At 40.3% G+C, this 22883-nt stretch overlaps 2 protein-coding genes across 2 annotated transcripts; both read right to left on the reverse strand.

Annotated features, from left to right (window-relative positions):
* Positions 1-32: 32 nt before the first annotated feature.
* Positions 33-15365, reverse strand: mov10a (Mov10 RNA helicase a). The gene is made up of 22 exons (XM_085354627.1): positions 14986-15365; positions 14800-14905; positions 14481-14656; positions 9054-9295; positions 8701-8947; positions 8411-8548; positions 8138-8300; positions 7643-7794; positions 7396-7566; positions 6645-6792; positions 4976-5137; positions 4642-4745; positions 4410-4507; positions 3626-3724; positions 3337-3442; positions 3102-3219; positions 1818-2009; positions 1644-1715; positions 1271-1396; positions 1080-1168; positions 744-862; positions 33-468 (listed from the first exon to the last, which is right to left on the reverse strand). The coding sequence occupies exons 1-22, from the start codon at positions 15105-15107 to the stop codon at positions 404-406; spliced, it is 3015 nt and encodes a 1004-aa protein (XP_085210753.1). The 5' UTR covers positions 15108-15365; the 3' UTR covers positions 33-403.
* Positions 15366-17150: 1785 nt separating this feature from the next.
* LOC146632725 (F-actin-capping protein subunit alpha-1-like) lies at positions 17151-22206 on the reverse strand. Its single transcript, XM_085354628.1, has 10 exons — positions 22154-22206; positions 20594-20657; positions 20451-20502; positions 20038-20101; positions 19673-19879; positions 19506-19585; positions 19288-19366; positions 19130-19201; positions 18976-19038; positions 17151-18010 (listed from the first exon to the last, which is right to left on the reverse strand). Exons 1-10 carry the CDS (start codon positions 22187-22189, stop codon positions 17870-17872), a joined length of 858 nt encoding a protein of 285 aa, XP_085210754.1. The 5' UTR covers positions 22190-22206; the 3' UTR covers positions 17151-17869.
* Positions 22207-22883: the final 677 nt, after the last annotated feature.

Raw genomic sequence — 22883 nt, forward strand, 5'->3', positions numbered from 1 at the left:
TAATATAATATACAGCAGATCAAAAAGTCAGTTTATTTTTTTTAAGTTTTGAATTGACATAAGTCATAAGACATACGGTGATGAATCAGTGTATTAAAATGATCTTCCATTCTTTTCCCATCTGTAGGACATTTTAGCATCTGTACAGCCATAGTTATGTTAACTGGGCTAAATAAACAGACCAGGTAAGTGTAAAAAGCCAAAGTTCACTGCTTCATTTTGCCACTGTGATTAGAAACAGGAGCATTTATTGCACTTAAATAGGTTCATAAAAGGATATGGTCTTAAATCATGTGCTGAAGCAGTAAGACAGAGAATAAAATAAAAGACTGACACTTGCTATGCATTCAAATGGCTTTAAATCCATCTGTCGCAGACGCTATGTCCTAGTTTAGAGGAAATGTTAATGCTCATTTTTCCACCCAGGGTCCACAAATTGCTGAATGGCACTCTCCTCTGGAACAGGACCTAGAACAAAGACGGACAAAATCTTAGCAAAAGATTTTTTATTTTTTATTTTTTTTTGAAGAATACTTACTGGGAACGCTAAGTCCAGATGAACAGAATCAACTTTTGGAGACTCACCGGGAAAATGTTTTGTTCTAAATGCTTTTACATTTTAAGGTTTCAATCATGCAACTATTTACCTCAGCAAATAAAGCCTAAAGTCTGGAGAAAAAGACACATGCAACTGTCGAGTCTACTGTCTGCTGCAGTCTTACTGAGGATAAAGCTGTACTCACATTCAGAATCCATGTTGATTTTCAGCGTCGCCAGTCTGGACACAATATCATCTTCCTCTTCCACATCGCTGAACTCAAATCCAGTGTAGCCCTTCTCCTTCACACAGTAGCTGATGAACCTGTGAACAAAAAAGCAAAAATTAAGAAAACGTGAGTGAGAAATGCTCAAGAAATGTGCACTCCTTGTTAACTGGGCAAATTTTATACAGCCCAAAGGCTCCAAAATGGCAACAAAGTGAACAATTTGAGGTTGTTTTGTCAGCTAACAATGAGGTTTCACTTTCGGTAATCACTACGTTTACTCAGTGCCTCCCAAAACATCTTGCCTTCGCTTACTTCTCCCATGTTGGGTCCTTCTTGAGGATCACAGGGTTTCCCACCACTATAAGCAGGGACCTGGCTCTCGTCAAGGCTACGTTGAACCTCTACAAGTGAATACATATATATAAAAAAAGAATATATTAGTAATTTATTCAACCATTAAAGAAGCAGCAGGCTGTCTTATAAGCTTAAATGATGTGACAAACCTTTTCATTTGACAGGAACCCAATATTGAAGTCTCTGTCCATCTTGACATAGTTGATGCTGCTACGGACGGTGGAGACCATAATGATCTTCCTCTCTTGTCCCTGAAACTCCTCCACAGAGCCGACCTGATATTATAAAAGGGGGGGGGTTGCACTTTACCATCTACCATCTAATAAAACTTTAATCTTATAACTGTTGAATGCATCCTCAATAATTAAATTACACTTCTGATTAGAAATAAACAGCAGATCAATCTTTTGATTACATTTTATTAAAACAATTTAGAAGACACTGTAAATGAGCATCTTAGGTTTGCATGGGGGCATATAACCATATTAACTGACACAGATCGTTTACAGCAGAGCTGCTAACCTTCAGCTCTTTGAGATCACTCCAGCGACTCAGCGCTGGGACAAATCTCAGGGCCTTCTGGATTTTCTCAACCTGTTAGCAAAAAGAAAAGCAGTCATGGGAAATTATGAATGAACCAAACAACCTCCTTTTATCCTCAGTCATTTAACACAAATGTGCACCATGCATATTCACTTGTTTTCTGTAGGGGGCGATTATTCCGATGTCTGTTGCAGACAGTTTGGGGAGACCCTTCTTTCCTTGCGTTTCCATCAGTTTGGTGAGGTAGTCGATCAGGACTTCAATCTCAGACACGTTGAAGAAAGATGGACTGTTCGCCTCTCTCTCATCTTTGCCCATCACTCCATGGAAGATCACTGGAAAACCCTGTAGTGGGGTAGCACTGTCAGTTATTCTTGTTAAATATGGTTCAAATACAATTTGGCGACTGACTCCTTAGTGAAATTATAAATGTGAATTAAAACTACACATGAATTGTACACGTGAGCACTCCCATAAGGTCTATGAAGTTTTAAGAAAAATTGTACTTTTACAACATGAGTTGTTTTCATGTTTTAATATCTACTTTTGTTTCAGCCAGTCTTTTTTCTTCCATCTTCAGCATCCTTTATCCAAAATATATCCACTATCCCTCCTCTGGACATCTCCAAAACAAACCCCTGCAAACTTCGTCTCCAAAACCAGTCAACCAAACTTGTCCCTCTGATATACTCATTTCTAATCTGGTCCCTCATGTACCAGCAACTTCCAGCTTGGCCCTCTGTCTCCACCCACTCCACCCTGCCTGCGCCTCCTTCTTCACCTCTCTTGTGCACTTTTTTGTTCTTTGCATAGACGAGACCCATCTCACCCAGCTTCACTACTTCTGCTCCCTCTCATTCAAACATGTCATCTATCTTGCTTCTACTGACTTTAGCATACCTCCACCTTTCCTCTACTCACAAATCACAGTGTTGTCCGTGAACATCACAGTCCTCTTGTGTAACTTCAATTGTCAGCAGAGGCTCAGAGCTAATCCCTGATGTAATCCCACCTCCACCTTAAACTCATCTGTCACTCCCACACACTTCACTAGTGTTTTGCTGTTCTCACGCACGTCCCGCACCACCCTCACATACATCACTGCCACTCTTGACTTCCTCATTCAGTACCACAGTTCTTCTCTTAGCACCCTATCACATGGTTTCTCTAGATCCACAGACACAGTGAAACTCCTTCTGACCTTACTTCTCTCTCATCACTTTCAAAGCAAACATTGCATCTGTAAAGCTCAGATGCACTTTACTATTTTATTTATTCATGTTCATCACAGTTTTTTTTATTTTTAAATTAATGTATGATGAAATCAGAGTTGACAAATACACCTTTGCATCTAATCATATGCTTTGCGGATGACTTAGGGGGACAAGAAAAAACCAAAAACCAAACAAAATAAATGAAAAGTTCCCGAGGCCTCACCTTCTTCGGAAGGTATTCCCAGTTGCAATAGGTCTCACGCTCCCATTGGTCAGCAAACACCTGCAATTCATTCTCATAGAACAACTCATTGGGGATTTTCAGAATAGCACTGTGTGACCTGAGTGAACGGGAAGGAAAAAGAAGAACAATAAAAAAAACGATGAAGCATTATTGGTGATTAACACAGCAGCACAAGTAAAAAATGGCTTTGACAAGCAATAGCTGAAAGACCCACCTGTAGTTTCGCAGCAGTTTGGTGACAAAGCGAGTGTCAAAATGCCCGTCTGTATTTTTCTGATATAACGAATTATGTCTCATCAGCCTCTCCAGTAGAGAAAGCCCTAAAAAGCATTCATGATACAGATTTGAATTCATGTTAATCTGAGAAAAACTCAAATAACTGAAGCAGCACTAAGCATTCATTTGATCCTAAACTATTACCAGTGAAAACTGCCAGGGATACACAGTGATGCAACTAACGCCATCTGATCAGAAAGAAAAGAAAATGAGACCACTGGACTTACCGAGTCCATGTTCTATTGCAAAAGGAGATCGAAGGATTGGTCCCAGCTGCTTAGGATCTCCTGCCAGTACCAGCTGACCTTTCTCTGCATCGAGCAGACCTATGAAACAACAAATGAGTCTGTAACAAGGTGCATCAATTTCAGCACTTGCAAGTTATGACCTTTAATCACGAGAACCGATTTACTGAGGAAGTGTAATGTGTAAGAACAAATTAATTTACAACTGCTCTGACTTAAGGTCACATATATGCAGAATTTGTAAGCTGTAAAAGTCTTAACCCATACATTTTATTTATTTATTTTACAGCCTTTAGCTAGCTTTGGAGAAAACAAAAAACATGTATAAAGCAGCTGGGTGTGGATAAAGTTCTGTAATCAGATAAGTGTATATATGAAAGGTCCATGTACTGCATTAATACCAGATTTAATGGAAAAAAACATATTTAACAGGAAGTTGGATGTAAGAATTTCAGATTCTTGAAGGTTTCACAAAAGACTTTATTTATGTAGCGCCAATTCAACAAAAGTCCCCACAAGGCGCTTTATATCGTAAGCACCTTGAGGTGACAATCACAAAGCCCCCTATGAGCAAGCACATGGCAACAGTGGGAAGGAAAACTCCCATTTTGCAGTCTGAGAGTGAAGCCTTTCAGCATCACTCACAGATCTGAATGTTTCTAATTTTAACGTGCAAATGAATGAAGGGAGTCCTACATATTTGCTTAGTGTGCATGGTGAAGGACATCATGATGAAAAACATGTAGTTCAGACATTCATAGTTTACCTGCAATAGCAATGACACACTCTGGCTCTACAGCTTGGCCTCCCTCATCCACAAACACATGCGAAAAATGGCCAACTGGAATCCCTCCAGACACAAGCCTCACAAAGACACAAACACACAGCAGCATAATCAAGTGCCGCATGGCTCATAACACGAAAAATGTGCCAGATGTCAAAGAGTGTTTAAAAACACATCATAATGGACACTTTACATGCCACACACTGGCTCTTACCTGCCAGCTGTGACCATAGTTGTAACTACGACTTTGTACTTCATCGTAACCTCTTTCTGTGGAGGCACAAAGCTGTCTTTGCTCTCGTCCCAGTTACAGTATTTCTGAAAGAACCAAAAAAAATATGAGAACGTAACCTTTTGTTCAGCTTTCCCATAGTGATTACAATCATTGATTCCTCAGTGTGATCATGAGGAATTTAGTGAAAATGCGGGCATATTTATGGGGCTTGCTGAGACAAGAGAATGCAATGGCACTCTATTTCACATGTAATTTTTAAACATTATGGGCTGTGTATATATATGGATACACAATTAGTCCATATGTAGCTCACCAGCAGACTCTTGGGAACGCTGTTTGGGTCTCGGCTGTTGGCGTACACGCGGTAAATCTGATGAGAATCCATGTTTACTTGTAGTCTCTCACAGAGCAGGTCGCATGCACTGTTTGAAGGTGCACAGGCGAGGATGTGGGCTGATGGATCTGCCTTGCTGACCTGACAAGACGAGCAAAATAAAAGTCATTACTTAATAATAACAGGCTTGTGTGCAAAGACATAACATGGTTTATAGGGAGCCACAGGCCTTTGCCTCACACCCAGCAGGACCCGGTCTGCGGCTGTCACTTATTTCAGAAAGGCACCTAACCTGGCAGATGTGCACAGAATTCAAAGTACATTGCACCAAGGACATACAGCCACAGTATTTGTCCTATAGTAAGTACAAATTTCTGAGAAACAGTTACAACATCACAGATAACATCACAAATTACAGCATTGTTGAATTTTGCAAGCCCTTTATGTTAAAGTTTGGTTTCCATTTTTTTTAGTGTTTCCTGAAGTGAATCAATTCCAAAATATACCACCATTTATCCAGTTCAGAGTCACCGCGGGGCTGAAGCGCATCCTAGTTGTCACAGAACGAAAAGCAGCTTACACCTTGTACAGTTTACCAGTCTTTTGCAGGCCCAACACAGAGAGATAAACAACTGTTCATACTCATATTCACCCATGTGGACAATTTAAAAATCACCAATTAACCCAACTCACATGTTGTTGGACTGTGGGAGGAAGCTGGAGTATCCAGAGAAAACCCAGGCAAGCATGGACAGAACATGCCTACTCCAGGACCGTCCTTGCTGTAAAGCAACTGTGCCAACTGCGACATTTGTTGGCAATGTAAAATCTCTAAATTGAAAGTACTAATAATCATAATACTCGAGAGCAAATAAGCAACTGGTTCAAAAAAAAGAAAAATCTCTTAGTGTGTTTCTAATATACAGCGAGATATCTGGGAATCACCTTACAAACATGCCAACACATGCTGATTCCTGTGCAAAATTTGTCTTGCAAAGAGAAATCTTACTTGTGTAAGTTACTTGTATAGACGCGGGGTCGCGGGGTAGAGCAGGTCACCTGTTAACTGGAAGGCTCATGGTTTGATCCCTGGCTGCAACCCAAAGTAGGCCAAGATACTGAATGTGATTGTTCATGAAGTGTGAATATTAGACAAAAAAAGCACTTAGCATAAATGTGTGAATGGGGGCATGAGGCAAGTTATATAAAGCACATTAAGTGCTCAGAGTAGAAAAACGCCAAAGAACCACCCATCAACCTTTTACCCAATTTAGACCTGTGAGAAAAAACAAAACAAAAACACCAACTTAAACTATGGATTAGCCAAAGATTCGTTTGATTCCAGTCCTGCACTGGCAACCTGTCCAGGGTGTCTCTATGACCGTTGGGATGGGCTCTAGGCCTCCAGTGGTCCTGAACTGGACCAGGAATCAAGAAAATAAATGGATGGAATAATAAAGTAAATATCAAAGATTCTACTCAAAGTAACAATATCAAATGTCTTGTTCAAAATCCAACAGCTTTAAATTTGTTACAATGTAACAGCCAATGAAGAACGAATATGTTTTCTGGCAACTCACAAGTAAGATATCTGATTAATCTCTGAAGATCTCATTCATACAGATCTTAACTGCATGTAACTTTATACCTGATTGATTGCTTCAACCACAGTGATTGTCTTTCCAGTTCCAGGAGGCCCAAACACAAGATGAGGAGCTGGTTTCGAGGATCCAGCCACAATGCGCTGGACTGCAGCATGTTGCTCCGGGTTGTTTTCCAGCTGTCGATTAAACATCCTGGAAAGAGATGTAGAAATGGACTTTTTACACTTAGCATAAAAGGTGTGTAAATGTGTGTTTAAAAACCTGTTATGCACCTTGTGCCCATTTGGTTTATGGCATTAAACCAAAGAGCAGTAATCCCTCCTGTTAATGCAACATAGTGGCTAAATGCCCAGGAAAACAACAGAGAAATGCTGCTGAGGCCACACTCTCATTTTCAGAAGCTCACTGTTCTCCTACCACCAGTACCAGGCAGAATATACAGTAGGACACAGTACAATTCAATGTATCCGTAACATAAAACCCTACATGGCCAAGCTCTCGCAAATATAGCAGATTACTGAGACCTTATTAATGCAGCTGGTCTCTTCATTATTTGTGGTCTGTTTTTCCTTCTAATATATATGTACAGGAGTGTGTATGTATTAATGAAAGACCATGCGTTAGCATTTCTGAGGATCTACCCTTATCTTCACTTTTGTGTTTTGATCCAAAACTGTGAAGCACTTTGTAACTTTTAAAGGTGCTATACAAATAAAGTTATTATCACTATTGTCATTAAATGTGGTTAAGTGTTGCATTTATAGATGATGCAGTGCATACAAATAGGCACCGGACCTGAGTTTAGGCATGGGCACACTAGCCACTGCTGCACCCGACGGAAACAGCACCTCCTCAAGTTGATGTTTTACTGCCAGGTCTACAGCCCTGTGTTGTAGCTTCAAAGGGTACCGGTTGAGAGTAAACTCCACATTAAACTTCATATTGCTGATAAAGATCTGCAACAACCTGAAATGATTGAAAAGTAAGCAACAAGTTTCTCATTGTGAGTTCTTAGTCAACATATCATTATTCTAGCTCATACTTTTTTGAGAAACCCAGCTTCACACTGTCCAGTTCTACTCTGTGAACATATCCGGTATACACAGTAATGGGCTGGACGGTGTCCTCAGATTTGGATACTCTCAGACAATCTCCTCGAAGCACAGATGGCCGATTCTCAGCGACACCAGGAACCTGTCGGACAACATCGATGTTGGGCCATTGATATGTTTTTAAAAAAAAACTACAAGTCTGCAGGTGATTCAGATGGGTAGATATGACAAGCTAAATAAACAAATCTGTGTATGAGAACTAGATCGTATAATCATCTGTACAAGTAAAACGGGAGGAAGGTCATCTAGCTCCTTCATTAAGAATACAAGGTCCCAAACAAATAAAATGCATTCTGAAGTTAACTGCCAAGAAGCACAATTTACAAGTGAATTCAATGCTTCAGAGATGCCAGCTGCTCCAGCAAAAATAGAGCCACTGCAAACACAGAGCGTAGCAGACGGTGTTCTAATTAAAATCTCTTTACTCTGAGTTTCAGGAGTTTTCTGTTGCCTTGGTCTTGAGTCATGGTTTGATTGAGGAGATCATACTTTCGGATGTCAACCTCCATCTGTATCTCTTCAAGGTGCAGCAGGAGATGAAACCGATGCGAGTAGTTCTTCATCTTTAAGGGACAACTGAGGAGACCCCTGGATGTCAAAGCAGAGGTAAACGGTGCATTTAACATTGGGTTAGTTCTATAAAATACTCATCACAGAAAACGCATAGCTGGTTGTAATGAATTGGGTGATTTGCTTACTTCACTGATGCAAGTTTCTGTTTGGCAGTTGGAGAGAGGTACTCGGAGTCTTCCATCCTTCGTCTAGCCAAATCCTTCAGGTCATTATGATACTTGTAGTCTCCTAATTTCACTGCCATCTTCAAAGGCACAACAGAACTGCAGAAGAAGAAAACAAAACACCATATGGCTGTGATCAGTTTCAGAAGACACACGGTCGCTAAACCCTCAGGGACAACTTGTTGATCTAAAGTCCAAGTGAGCAAAAATGCTTCAAAGTAATTTTTACAATCAGTTTTGAAATTCATTACCTGTCAGGTGGTACTCCATCTACTATAATGGTGTCAACAGGCTTGTAAGCAGCCACCCGAAATGGTTTATAAGGAGCCACAGGCCCTAGCTCCACAGCCAGTGGAGTCTGGGCTGCAGCTTCTATCTCCCTGACAATGCAGAAGGGCACCGATCCAGGCAAATCTGGGCAGAACTCGAAATACATTGTGGCAGGGAAATATCCATAGTGGTTCAGAATGTACTTAACCTCAACTTCATAGCTCTCTCCTGGAGGGAAAAAAAGACGAAAGAAAAAAAAAGGAAGAATTTGTGAACATTAGCTAGTTTATTTCTCTCATTTCTAAAGGCAGAGAAGAAGTCATCAGTGTCTCACCAGGACAGAGGAACAGCGGAGATGCTCTGGTCACTCTCCTCTTATCCTCTAGAGTGAAACAGCGGATCCTGTGCAGGGCAGTGTAGTACGTCAAGTGGATGTTGTCAGTGCCTTTATTGACAATGTGGAACCTGACAACGAACGGCTCCCGCAGGCGATCCACAGCGAACTGAACCTTCCCACCGCTCTCCACGGGGTCCGATGTGATCTCGATGCCGCCCTTATCAGCCGTATGCTCTTTCCTGCAGGTGAATCAAGATCAGGCTGCAATTTTAACAACGACAAGACAAGATGGTGCCGAATCACTGAAAAACCAGTGTACCTGGTAAATAAAACGTAACGTTTCATCAACTCCACTTATCCCATGACTGTCTGCTATTAAACAGGTAGAAGGTAATAAAAAACAAACCTCAGATGCTCTTGAAAAGAAGCCTTTTTAACTGCATAGTGGATTCATATCATGGACTATATGATCTTTGTGACTGAGTGATATCAGTAAATCACTGACACCCAAACTGGCAACGATTCAGTTTACACAGGAATACTCCACCACTGACTCAGATTAAAACTGCTGTGCAGTTAAAACGTTGCACAGGACTGTATTTATGCAGGGAAGTTAAAAAAGGATCACGAAACAACAAAAGTGTAACTCACAGACAGGTTTTACAGTTCTGGAAAATTACCACAGTTGGAACTTCTCATCTCATCATCATCTTCTATCTTTTTCCTTTGACTTGTATGTCATAAAACAAAGTGCTGATTATCAGTTCTAAAAAAAAAAACCCTCCTGATAAAGCCAGTTCTCAGGAATGTCATGAAGGTTTTTTTTTAGCTCATGTCTTGTTTTCTTTGAGTCAGTCTTTGTCTCATCTGCAGGTGGTTTAAAGTGAAGCAGAGAGACTCCTCAGTCATACCAAGAAGAGAAAGCAGCTCTCCCCTGCACCGGCCTCACTCCACGGGTTACCAATCAAATACAAAATCTGCAAGTTTCTAAATGTCATGATAAAGTTACTTTGTTTTAACTTGTGTATCTGTATCTGAAGTGCTTGTTAAACCACTCTTGGTCACTTAAAAATGAAGAATTGTGACATAAACACAAGCACATTACACCCTTATCAATAATGTGCGCTTGCACATCACTAACAGGCAAACGCACCCCGAGTCTTAACATGGCCTCTTATTTGCTTTTATGACAAGAACCATTCTGAAACAGATGTTGAAAAATTAACTTGTTAGTGCTCTCTAATGGACAAACTGTGCAACATCATTTCTTTTGTTAAGGCCCCTCCCACTCTGCTTGTAGTTTCTTGTTTTGTTTTTTCCCCTTTTCCTGTATGAGCCAAGGCAGCTGATTAGTGTTAGCAAGCATCTTACTTTAATTCAAGGTTATTCTTTTGAACTTTAAGCTGATTCGTGATACCAAGTTATCAGCTTATATTTATTCATGCTGATGCAATAAGAGATACATTAAAATCTTAAATGAACCAATTACATGATAGATACTCGATACATTTTGGCATGTAGATACGGTCAAGATCATCCGCTAAGGTTCAAACTGAGCATCAAAACAGGTCAGAAAGGTGCTTTCAGGGACTCTGAATGTGGCACGGTTAGGTTTAGAAAATGCTGATCTTCTGGGATATTTCTACACTGCTATCTCTGGGATTTGCAGATAATGGTCTAGAAAAGATCAAATATCCAGTGAGCTTCAGTTCTCTGGGCAAAAATGCCCCGCTGATGCCAGAGGTCACTGGAGATGGCCAGACTATAAGATGAGATGAGATGATGAGAGATAGCCTTTATTTGTCAGTTGCAGGTCTTTTGCCCACAACCGAGATGACAGACCTTGCCGACCGTACATACAATACAAACATCACATTGGGGAGCCAGGTCAGGCTAGGTAGCGAGGAAAAAAAACATTGAAATGTGCAACACAAAAGGATAATACAGGAATGCACAGATATCAACACACCATAACACAATAAACACAGACAAGCAACATGGGAAAGAGTTCCGGTGTGTACATCTGATCTGGGACCGCTACAATCTTCGACTGCGCCTCCAGCTGACCCGATGTCCACATCATGGGGGAGGTAAGTGTTGGAGGTGGCATTGGATCCGGGGTAGGGAGGGTGATGCGTCAGTGAGTGCTTATCAGTATCAGTATATGTATGTGTGTGTGTGTCCATAGTTCAGCTGAGGCAGTGTCCTTCGCCCTGCCAGGCTAAGTAAACAGTCTTCCAGCCAACCCAGGTGGCCTTGTAGGGAATGGGAAGGAACAGACCAGACTCAACACAGTCGTTATCAGGGAGTTGTTGTTCGGCTTCAGCCTTGAGCTGGCGCCGAAGGGGTAGCCGGGTTATGATGGTAATTGAGAATTTCAAGCTGTTTTTTAACACTCCGACACTGGTCTCTCAGTCTCCCGTTAATAGCTGTGAGCTTCTCCGTGATGTTATTAGCCGTCGATTCTGTGGTCTTGTCACTCTTTTTGCTCACATAGCAGATTCTGAGACCTCACGACCGCAGCCAACTGATCCGAGGTGTAATCCAGCTCCGCCCAGAGATGTTGTTCTGAGTTGATTCTTTCCTGATGTAATCCAACATACATACGCTCAAAGGTGTTATTCTGAGCATTCACTGCAGTCGTAAGCGCCTCCAAGCTCTTAACCATGCTGCCTTCAGTGAGCCCTTTCTGAGAAGTCGCACCTGTCGTTCCAATCCCAGCGGGCAGCCTTGTGGGGGTTTGAACAGCTGGTTCCGCTCTCTTAATTCTCCGATAAGCCAGGGCCAAGCCAGCTCCGATCAGCAAGAACCCTGTTATCATGGTTCCGAATAGGTAGATATCTTCAGCGCCCTCGATCGACAGTCCCGCCAGGCACACGATCCTCTGCCACCCGTCCATCGTGTATCCGGCAGGGAAAGTCCCTCCAGGGCACTCGGGTTCTCCCGAGCCCAGACTTCTCGTTAAAGGGTGTCAATAGCATTAAGAGACCAGTTGATCAAATCCATAATTCTCTTTTAGGTTTTAGACACAGACTGTGAGAGAGTGTTCCAGGGAAAGTAATACAAAAAAGACACGAGACTAGACAAGGACATAAGGCAGAAAAGATAAGGGAGAGGAGAAAAGTGCGTCTGCTGATAGAGGAACGTAAAAGCAACTCAAACAATCACTTAATACTGAAACTGAACTACAGACGATTTGAAAAACATTGCCTGAATTGAGGAATCTCCACTTCTGTTGTGACATTCAGACACTAGGCTCAGAATTTGGCAAAAACAGCATGAAAGCAGAGATCTATCCCATCTTTTATCAACAGTTCAGGCTGGTTGTTTATATGTAATGGCACTGGGGAGATTTTCTTTGCACTAACTTGGCACAGTGGAAATGCCTCTAAAATACTGAGATACCCCTACTGAAGATAAATCAAAGTACATCAACATTTTTCATATTCTATAAAGTCTATAATAATAATGAAAGAGATTCTTCCATAAAAAGTGGTAAATTTACAGATATTGTGATATCCCATAGTTAAAAACCGAATGATAGATACGCATGACGATGTGGTTAATATATTTGGTAATAGTTTTTGCTGTGATTGTCGCAGAAACCCCACATATGATTTGTTGTAAAGGTCTGACTGCACTAAATCCAGTATTTTAATCGGCTATAGTCACTGTTTTATATTAAAAACGATAAAATGCACAGGTGTGAAAGGGGTGCTGTCTTACTAATGATATTTTATTCCTGCACAGTTGGCATGGAACACCCATAATTTCAATGTGCACGTACAATGACAATAAAGGCATTCTATTCAATAAAATATTATCAAAACATCTTTTGCAAAGCTATATATTGCCATTATATAAGCTATAATAATATGAAAGCAGAGTCCGACTGGCTGAGGGTAATTTGATAACTTCAAGCCATTACAACACAAAGTGTAAACTGACCCATCCCCATTAGCCACAATCTTTACAGATGTCTTGACATTTCCCATTACTGCCAAGTCACGCTTTTAATGGGATATTGCTCTTGGACATCATCTAACAGCAAATTACATTTGACTTTACCATGTATTTGTTTTATGTCAGCTACTTTTGTGTTTTTAATATGTTTATATTTTTGTCCTGCAAAACTAATCTGTGTTCATGATCAGAACTAACTGGATGCTTCCCAACAAGCCACAACATTCATGTCTTCAAGCTAATTTGCATTAAAAAAAAAGTATGTCACAAGTTGTTCAGCTTGGCATTATTTTGTGGTTGTTTTTTTTTTTATATATATGGAGGATATCACAATATCTGTGAATTTCAACACTTTTGCAGTAAATATTTTTTATATCCCTTTCATATATTAGACACCCCAGAGAACAGAAAAAAAAACAATGTTTATTTTGTTCTACTTCTCGTTTGGGTATCTTGATACTTTGGGGGCATTTCCACTGTATACTACCTGAGTATTGGTGCTGACCATGTCACTCCCACTATGACCACAGTGATGGTTGCTTCCAGCTGGATAATGCACTATTTCATAAAGCTTAACTCATCTCAAACTGGTTTCTTAAACATTACAGTGAGTTCATGGTACTCAAATAGCGTCCACAGTCATCAGATGTCAACCCAATGGGGTACCTTTGGCATGTAGTAGAATGGGAGATTCACATCAGAGATAAGCAGCAACTGTGCAATGCTGTCATGTCAACATGGACTAAAGTTGCTGAATATGTGCGATTAAAAACTAAACCAAAATGGTTGGTGAGAAATTATATTTTATTAACCATCACTGGCCGATATAAAACCCTAGTAATCAGTCTTATCTGTCCCATATATTATCATTTGCCAGCTGGCAATATTTACAGACACACTAGCAAAAATATGTGCTCCACTTACACCTAAGAGTGGTTTAGAATCCACACCTGGGTGTCTTTTGTCTATGAAAGAAAACCCACAGTCATGGGAAGAACATGTAGAATTACACACACACACACACACACACACACGTAAGTACTACTCCTAGAAGGCCCTGGATTAAAATCCACTATATGGTCAGGGCCTGACCATATAGTGGTGTACCTTGCCTCTCACTCTATGGCAGCTGGGATACGCTCCAGCTGCCACTTATCCAATTCGGATAACCCTGAATTGGATAAGTGGAAGAAAATGGACAGGTGAAACTTTTTATGCAATGCTCAACATGACGTTTCTTCCGAATCTTCACGTCATATAAACCAACTAAACGAACACGCCCTGCTCCTCTCTTGTTTTAATCTCACGTAGTCTTTTGTGCGGCAACACCCTGCTTTATTGTTGTTATATCATGCTCCTACATGAAAAAGCAAATTCACATTTATGAGGGCGGGTCTGAGAATTAGAAAAAAAGACGATGGGATAGAGAAACATGTAATACTAACTCAAAATGCATTTTACCTGTTCACCTTCAACTTGTGAAGGATTTCTGATGCAAGTTTTTTCTTTGGGGTCAGCACAGGTGCCACAGGGGTGGAGGAGCCAGCAGGTGTCCCAGCTGGCGTCTGAGGGCCAGAGCCCAGATCCTGTGGCTGAGTGGCCCGGGGCCTCCTCCATTGGTCACAGTACACGCGAAACTACAAAAATAACAGCACAGTTCCCTGTTCTGATTCTCCATTTTCCAGGAATGGGAACAAAACATACCCAAACTCATCCCATCATAGCACTGACTAATATATGGCACAGGGAAACTTGTACTCACTGACTATATATGTGTTACCTGAGGTCTGGCATTAATGTAGACTTGTCCCTGCCTTATCTGGGCTTTGTTGAATTTCACAAGCGCAAGGAGAACTTTGTAAAAGTTGGGATCTTTTATTCCTTCTCTGCGAACACAGGAAAAACAGGCTGTTGGACACAAAGCAGACCGGGTGCGTGGGACACACTGTGTTTAAATGCAGCCTACCTGCCCCTGAATTCGGAGTTGTAGATGTCTTTAAGTTCCTTTTTGCTGATGCCGGATACCCTGTCTCCCAGAAATTCAATGAAGTCCAGTCCGGATTCAAGCGAGTCTTTAAGCGACGGCATGTCGAGGTGCTTTTACAGGCCGCTGTCACTGACTGCCGACTAACAGAAAGTGAGGAAGTTCATCTGCTGGAAAAGAACGCTTCTGTTTCCTCGAGTATTAATGTGACTCCTGGGTGCAAATGTGCCTCAACAGGGAAGAAATTTCCACGTGCTGTGTATTTTTTGCGCAATCTATGCACAAATTAACGGTGTTTGGAAGTTTAGCAGCGATTTCTTGTTCATACTCTGGTTTAAAATGTTTACTAACTGATGCATAAAATCTACTACTGTGCGCATTTAGCGCAAAGCCCGGTTTTTGTCAACGCTCGCCAACTGTCCCAGTCAGGGATCATCTGTAAATGCGCTACGCAAGTGGAATGAAAATACTCCCGCACAGAACAAAATCCTTTATCCTGTGGCTCGAAAATAAAATGATTTAGGGGGGAGTGTTCGGTTTCTAAATATTAAAATAAAGTGCATAAATTATCATTTTTATTTATGGTCTGAATGACAAGTAGCTTGCGAGAGCTGCCTCGGAGCTGTAATTGCTCGGCAGTCCCTGGGCTGGATTATATAACCTATGTTTGGCGTTTGTTCCGTGATACGACGTGTTTCCGTCGATTTCAAACAGAAAATTTTAAATAAACAAATATCTTTCTTTTAGGATAAGTTACGTTCATAACAAGGATTACAGCTGGGAGGTGGAGAAAAAAAATTCCTCGTTTTTTTCGATTGGCTAACTTTGTTACATCCACTATTTTCAATAGTTTTGCATCTACACACGGCCACCACACCACTGCTTGAAAGCTCGTCTTTGATCAGATCTTTTTATTGCATAATAGTAAATGTCCGTGCTGTACTATTTTTCCTTATTTCGACAAAAAATAATGAGGTGACGCGGCTAAAGACAAAAAGCTTAAACATTTGAAAAGGCATTTGTATCGTCTCCATTTTCTCACTCAACTAGCACTGTTTGGTAAAAATAATAATAATTTAAAAAAAAAACAGCGAGAAAAATACAGCAAATGATAAACTATTTAACTGTTACAAGTGCGCGTTTTACACAAAGGGTCGAGAATATTTCGTTTATGAAAAGAAACAATAGCAGCAAGTCACTCTGTACCATCATCGATGGTATGTTTGCTTAGACATGAGTAACATAAAGGTCTCACCACTGCTGTCTGGTCTAGTCTTAATTTATGTCACAATTACAGGCAAATACGATCTGACTAAACCAAGTAAACATAAACACACTCATACTTTAATCCTAATAAACCCATTCTACGATCAATATGAGTGCACAAATCTAATAGGGGCACTACAGTAACTATTGGCTGTTTGTTTAGACCGCTTATTTCAGCTTTTTTTTTTCTTTTTAAGATACATAATCTTCATAAACTATTCACAATAGATGTTGTCTGTATGCCAAAGTTCACTGTGCATGAAAAAAGAAAAAGAAAAATAATGATCTATTTCATATCAGTGTATATAACACATCTGTATTTGTATACTTTGATGAGAGCACAGAAAAACTTGATCTAATTAGCCAGCTGGTCTGTAGCCAGCATTTTAGAAATCCCTGCAGCACACACAGGTATAAGAGAATGTTTACCGAGTCCAAGATTTAAATTAGAAATATCAAAAATGATATGTGATAGAGGAGGCACGGTGGTGTGGTGATTAACACTGTTGTCTCACAGCAAGAAGGCTGTGTTTAAAACCAGTTTGGGGTCTTTCTGTGCCTGTGTTAGTTCTCTCCAGGTACTGCTGCTTCTTCTATAATCCAAAGATAAGCATGGGGTTAGGTTAACAGGTAATTCTAATTTAAGTTAAATCCACACATATGGTTAAATTATTTAACCATATGCGTGGATGTGAGTGTGAATGGTCATTTGTCTCCATGTGTTAGCCCTGTATACCCTGCCTCACATCATGTGACAGCTGTGATAGGATCCAGATGCCCCACCCTGAACTCTGAAAGCAAATAATTTCACTGATTAAAAAAAAAAAAAAAAAAAAAAACCAAAACAAATATATGACAAGTGCTTAAAATGTTTTGTGCAATTTTTTTATTTCATGAATAATAAATGTACTTACAGTTTGTATAAAAAAATATAGCAGGAGCTAAAGGCAAACAGCTGGCAAGAGGACACCAATACTTTATCATGCCAGGGGAAAGTAATATCACTCAAGTCATCTCTCAGTACCTGAGAGAAATAGAAGAACTAAACTTTGACAGGTAAAAGACCGTGTCTAGGAATGGGACAAGAAAAGATGTACTTTAGTATTCCTGCTGGCTACAACCAAAGGAATGCTATATTCTCCAGTTGGGTAACATTTCAAACTGCATATAATAGTTTCCCTCTGTTTAAAAAAAGAAAAAGAAAACTATAGAGGTAAGGAAGCTCTTAGAGGACTCTAGCTATATAGAAAGTGTAAGTTGCTACATGAAAATCAAGGAGCTTTATGGAGGCCATGTGTCTGTTTGAAACACTGAGGGACCAGAGCCACTCTGTGTACATCGTATTTGTGAGAATTTGAATGACAGACACCAGCCAAACTTTCACAGTGTCACTAAAGGCATTATTAGTTTAAAAAAAGTTTACAAATGAGCAACAGTTAGACCACTCAATGTCATTTTAAAATAAAGGCATTCCCTCTTAGTGCTGAACAAAAACTGTAATTCTCTGGAAGGACATACAGTACATTAGGTTGCATCACACATGTTTGCGCAGCTACCAGTTTCCCAATCAGTTTGTTGTAACCCCAGCAGACCCTCTCCTCTAAGCATTCTGCATCTCCTTGCCAATCTTGTAGCTCAGGATCTTGTTCCAGTCAATCTTGGTCCGGGTGACTGGGAGTTGGCGACGTAAGGCTTTGAATGTGGTGTCTGACATGGTCTGATAGTTCTCACTGATGGCCACCTGAAATGTTAAAATTAGCAGCATTAAAAAGTGTGCATGTGTGTTCTGCCCTGTCTCCCTATAATCACGGCAGATGGCTGCCTGCCTGGCTCTGCCAGAGGTATCCTCCTGTGAAAAAGGAGTTTTTCCTTGCCACTGTTGCAAAGCGCTTTGCTCCTAGGGGATTACCCGATGGTGAGTTTTGCCTTGCAGTATAAATCACCTTGAGGTGACTGTTGTTGTGATATACATATGTATAAACCTGAATTGAAAAGCATGTTTATAGTTAGAAAAGTGAACTTCTTTCTATATCTCAGTCAATAAATTAAACACAGTTAACGTTTAAAGTTACAGAGCTTGAATGTTTTGGCTAACAGGCGTGCTGACAGAGACAGCTACAGCCCGTTGCTGTCTGCTAGACGTCACCTCCACTAATTACAGTTTGTTTGCGCTGCTGGTGCCCTTTGAAGCTTTTTTTTTTAAAAGATGGGAAACAGTTGCCTAAACAGTGACGTTATGTATATATCCTGATACAGTCCTTGGAAATAGCTGTCAGTTCCAGTTAATAATAAACATGCGTTTTATTTTATTTTATTTTACAATGTTCACTCAACACCTGAAAATAGCTGTAATTATTTAATTAATGATTCTGATTTCCAACTATTTAACGGGACACCTTTTGTCACTTATTTTATAACACTATGGTGTAAATATATAAAAATCTTGCAATGGTCATTTGTCAGCCAAGAGTGCTTACAAAAATAATGCCATTAGTAGCTTCACTTACCAACTAGGAAATAAAAAAAAAAAAAAAAGTGTGTTGCAATCAGTCTTCCCCTTTTAAAGATCACCTATTGTTCTTTGTACATATGTGCACAGCTTGTTGAGGATCTTAGCCAGTAGGAAGTACATTTTATACAACTTGCCACAGCTCTTCTGTGGCTTTATTATTATTTTTCTCTCAAATTTAGGCAATTCCCACATACCTGGTACTCATTTTCTGCATCTTCAATAATTTTTACTAACTCCTTTGCAGTCTGGCTCTCGTTCTGCCAAAAATAAACGTACATGAGTTAAACAGATCCAAATAAAATCAACATGTTCTTAAACTTTAGCCCACAGACATAGAGCAACACTTACAGACACAGTCAGTGATTTCTGTACATCTTTATGGCTGACCAGCTGTACATTTCCATCCTCATAATAATGTACCTGTGGTAAGGAGAGGAAATACAACATTGAGACAAAACTAATATCAAGAATATTCTTAAATTCCGGCAAATAAAAACTTAACATACCTGTATTTTCAAGACTCCGGCAACCTGTGCTGTAGGCTGTGAGACACTGAACTTCCACTCAGATCGGCAGCGACCGTTCCTGGGCAAGGAAAACGCAGAAGGCTATGCTTGAAAGACGATCCTAAATGCATCATTACGAATACACTACATCAACATAATTCTTTGGGAAAATCTGATAAGGACATTTAGAAAGAGATCATTATCCTTTCTCAACTTACCAGAAGTTTTTAGGCTCATATTGATGGCCCTCGATACAAGCGATAATGGTCTTCTGGCCATCAATTGTTTTCCCATAAACCTGAAACAAATAACCAGGAGTGGGTGACTTATTATGCTTAAACTCAACATGACAGCCATAGTGCAATGAGAGAGGGAGCGATCTTACGGTGGAGACTCCACTGGGGTAGTGCTCCTTGACATATGCTCTAATAGCAGAGTCACAAGCATCTCTCCATGAGCTGAGGGCTGCCTCGCCCTGATGGGGCTGAGGATCGCTGGCCTCCTTCCTCAGGTGGTCAAACTTGAAGGAGATCTTGTTGTGGGGGTCAAAGAAACGGCCATTACCCAGGTCTCCATGCTCTGTTATCAGAACCTGCAGGGGACCAGACAGAGAAACCTGCTGTTACCATGGGAATTCATTCAAGCATCCTACGATAAATTAAATTGTAGATTCAATAATAATAGTAACTTATTTGAATGCTTAGAAAAAAAAGAAAAGAAAAAAAAAAAGAAGAAAAGGCCAAAACTTGCCGGATCTTCATATCCATCAATTTTGGCACGGGTGAACTGATCCATGTTGTACTGGGCAAAGGCACTATAACAAAAGACAATATAACCATAAGCTGCATCCATATCTATAACATTGTTGTTATTCTTAGACTCTAGAGTAGTGCTACGTGATCTGATACTTGGCCCTTTTTGACAATGTAAAGAATAGCAGATCTTAATGACATCATGGAGAACCACGTGTAGCAAACAACGTCTGAAATGCAGCAGTTACTACAGTCCGAAGCCTGATTAAGCTTTGGACTGCATAAGCATGTCATCTCATTATTTGGAACATTGACCATGTTCCAAATAATGGAGGAGAGTAGAGTAATAATTGGTTCCCTTTAAAAAAAGAAAAGGAAAAGAAAAGAAAGAAGCTAAAGAAGGAAACTTACTGAGCTGCACCCTCTCTGAGGAGATTATCATTGTTGAGCAGGAGTCGCACATCTGAGAACAACAAGTAGTGGAAGATAACCATAAACACATTTTTCTTTGCACATGGATTGCAGTTAGTACACAAGGTGTAACCGGGGTTTACCGTTGAAAACTTCATTGAACTCTCCTGGAGGAGCATGCATCACAAAATTAGCTGCGATACGGACCTGGAAATAAATAAGATGTGTTGATGAGTACCACATCATCAATGGGAATCTGCACTTGATCTCTAAGAAACTTTGGTGTTATTTAGTCTTGCTACAGTATCCATTTTTATAAAGATACAGATATAGTAGGTGATTTATATGAACAGATTAAAACCTGCAAAATAACCACTAGAGTGAAGCAGAGAGTACTGGGCAAACTTTCTTGGCCAGAGGCTGGTTAGCTCTATTTCTGCCACTCCTTAGATGGCAGTACATGTCACCCAAGGGCTTTTCTTAGCAGTCACCCAGTATGTATGTGCAAGCATGTGGTGTCAAAGCCCTAGAACGAATTGACTGAGGCAGATACTATGCTCTCATAAAGTAATACTCAATGAGGACCACAAGTTGTACATTTATACCAGGCAGCTCATTGTAAAATCTGAAGTTAAGTTGTTCTCTATAGAGGTTACAAGTTCCCTTTTTTAAAATCACAAATTTGCCACCTTCACTGTATCCCTTTACTAAACCTATGACGTCACTATCACATTGTAGTATGATTTTGCCAGTGATGCTATCTGTCAGGCAGACAGAATTATTAAAGCCTTCAGGCTGCAGCTGGCACTGACCTACAATTGGGCTGTCCTGCTGAAAGGGCAGAGGGACATTACAATGAATAACCCAGTTTAAGAGTGGTGCAGGCATTGTGGCATTCAGAGCATACAGCACACTCTCAGGCTCAGACTCAGCTTCTCCATCGTGTAATTCAAACGCAAATGAACACACTATTTACGCAGACTCTTCAGACAAGTTCAAATGTATTATTTTAGTGTAGATATCACACCAACCTATTAATCTTATTTTGAAAGATTCACTGAAACAATACTTAAATAGTTAAGTTCCTGGCCAGATACCAGCTTCAGGAATGCAATGCGCTATTTTACAACATGTTGCAGCATGATACAGACAGCAACACCAGTCACTGCAAGGCTCAGTAACACTGCAGGGAGGCAGAAGACCTACCCTCCTTATGCGTTTCTAAACCAGGTCTTTAGTGCATAAAATACCCACAAACTTTAACGTCCTACGATATCAAAACCGGTTGAGGAAGCTAAACGTGAAAGTGAATAGGGTGTGGGTGGTGTTTTGCTATCGATGCTCTGTCATGATCCTTGGTGTAAATGCAGGAAGTAGCTGGACTTCCTTCGATTTAACAGTTGTCAACCACTGCAAAGTTAAGAGCAAAATCAGCAATCGACGTTAGCCGTACGCTGAATATGGCTTCTATTTAAAACAAGTAATTTAGTTAAGTTACTCTATGTATAAGAACGTAACAGCTTCAGCTCCGAGCTGTCAAATACAGCCCTGCCTAGGTTTAGCTAGCACCCAACAAACACCTACCATAGCCCTATTGGTAAATTCATACGCGACTTTAAAGATCCCTCCGAGGTCTGCAATTGTTCACGACAAAGGTTAGAGCTAAACCGTTGTTATTGTGAGGATTATTAATATAGCAATACCTTCTCTTCATCGCTGAGCTCTTCGAAATCTGCCATCTTGGCTCAATGAAGCGTTAACAAAGCGACGGTGGATGTTGCCAGGTATGTGGGACTGACTCCTCCCAACACAACGACCGCCCAGTCCAGGAAACCGTCTGCGCAAGCCGGTAAAACAACAACGTTCACGCTGCCGTGAGCACGAATGTGTAGATTTAGACGATAATTATAATCTTAGCATATCCTCATACATTTTGGAAATTAACATGAAGTACATTACATATTATAAAATGCCGAAATTCAGGGATTATAATGCTTTCGTTATTTTTACGTACAAACCGAGAGGACAACATCTCAACCTGGCAACCTTGCTACCTTCCAGTCATCTGAAGCCGCTAAGCTATACTGAGTCAAAATAGCGTGAACTAATTATTTTTATTAATTAAGCAAAACATTGCAAAAAAAGAGAGACCGGTTTAGAAAATACAATACAATACAAATTACAACGCATATATGCAAATTATTATTTAATTCCCTTTATATCATTTGTTAGAGGGTTAAAAAAAATACTCCGTTTAAAAAAACGTATATTTTTCTGGTAATTGTTTTTAATGGCTCTAAAGGTCTGATTCGTTTTATTGATTCGAAGGGCATACTGCACGTATTTTATTTTTAGTCAATAGGTGGCGATATATAGGCTAAATGAAATGGTAGTTACATCCACACAAGGGGTAGAAGAAGATATCAGGGGCCA

The sequence above is a fragment of the Diplotaxodon limnothrissa genome, linkage group LG5, assembly GCF_057381915.1.
Source record: "Diplotaxodon limnothrissa isolate DT_005_m linkage group LG5, D_limnothrissa_male_GT1.1, whole genome shotgun sequence".
Classification (NCBI taxonomy): Eukaryota; Metazoa; Chordata; class Actinopteri; order Cichliformes; family Cichlidae; genus Diplotaxodon; species Diplotaxodon limnothrissa.

Excerpts from the sequence above, each read along its gene's own strand:
- mov10a (XM_085354627.1), bottom strand. The coding sequence starts at position 15,107 with ATGCCGTCGCTTAAAGACTCGCTTGAATCCGGACTGGACTTCATTGAA. Across the intron at positions 6,793-7,395 it reads GTGCCCATGCCTAAACTCAG|GATGTTTAATCGACAGCTGG; the intron begins GTCCGGTGCCTA and ends ATCTCTTTCCAG. Across the intron at positions 2,010-3,101 it reads GGGAATACCTTCCGAAGAAG|GGTTTTCCAGTGATCTTCCA; the intron begins GTGAGGCCTCGG and ends ACCCCACTACAG.
- LOC146632725 (XM_085354628.1), bottom strand. The coding sequence starts at position 22,189 with ATGGCAGATTTCGAAGAGCTCAGCGATGAAGAGAAG. Across the intron at positions 20,658-22,153 it reads AGCTCAGCGATGAAGAGAAG|GTCCGTATCGCAGCTAATTT; the intron begins GTATTGCTATAT and ends ATTTATTTCCAG. Across the intron at positions 20,503-20,593 it reads GTTCAATGAAGTTTTCAACG|ATGTGCGACTCCTGCTCAAC; the intron begins GTAAACCCCGGT and ends TGTTGTTCTCAG.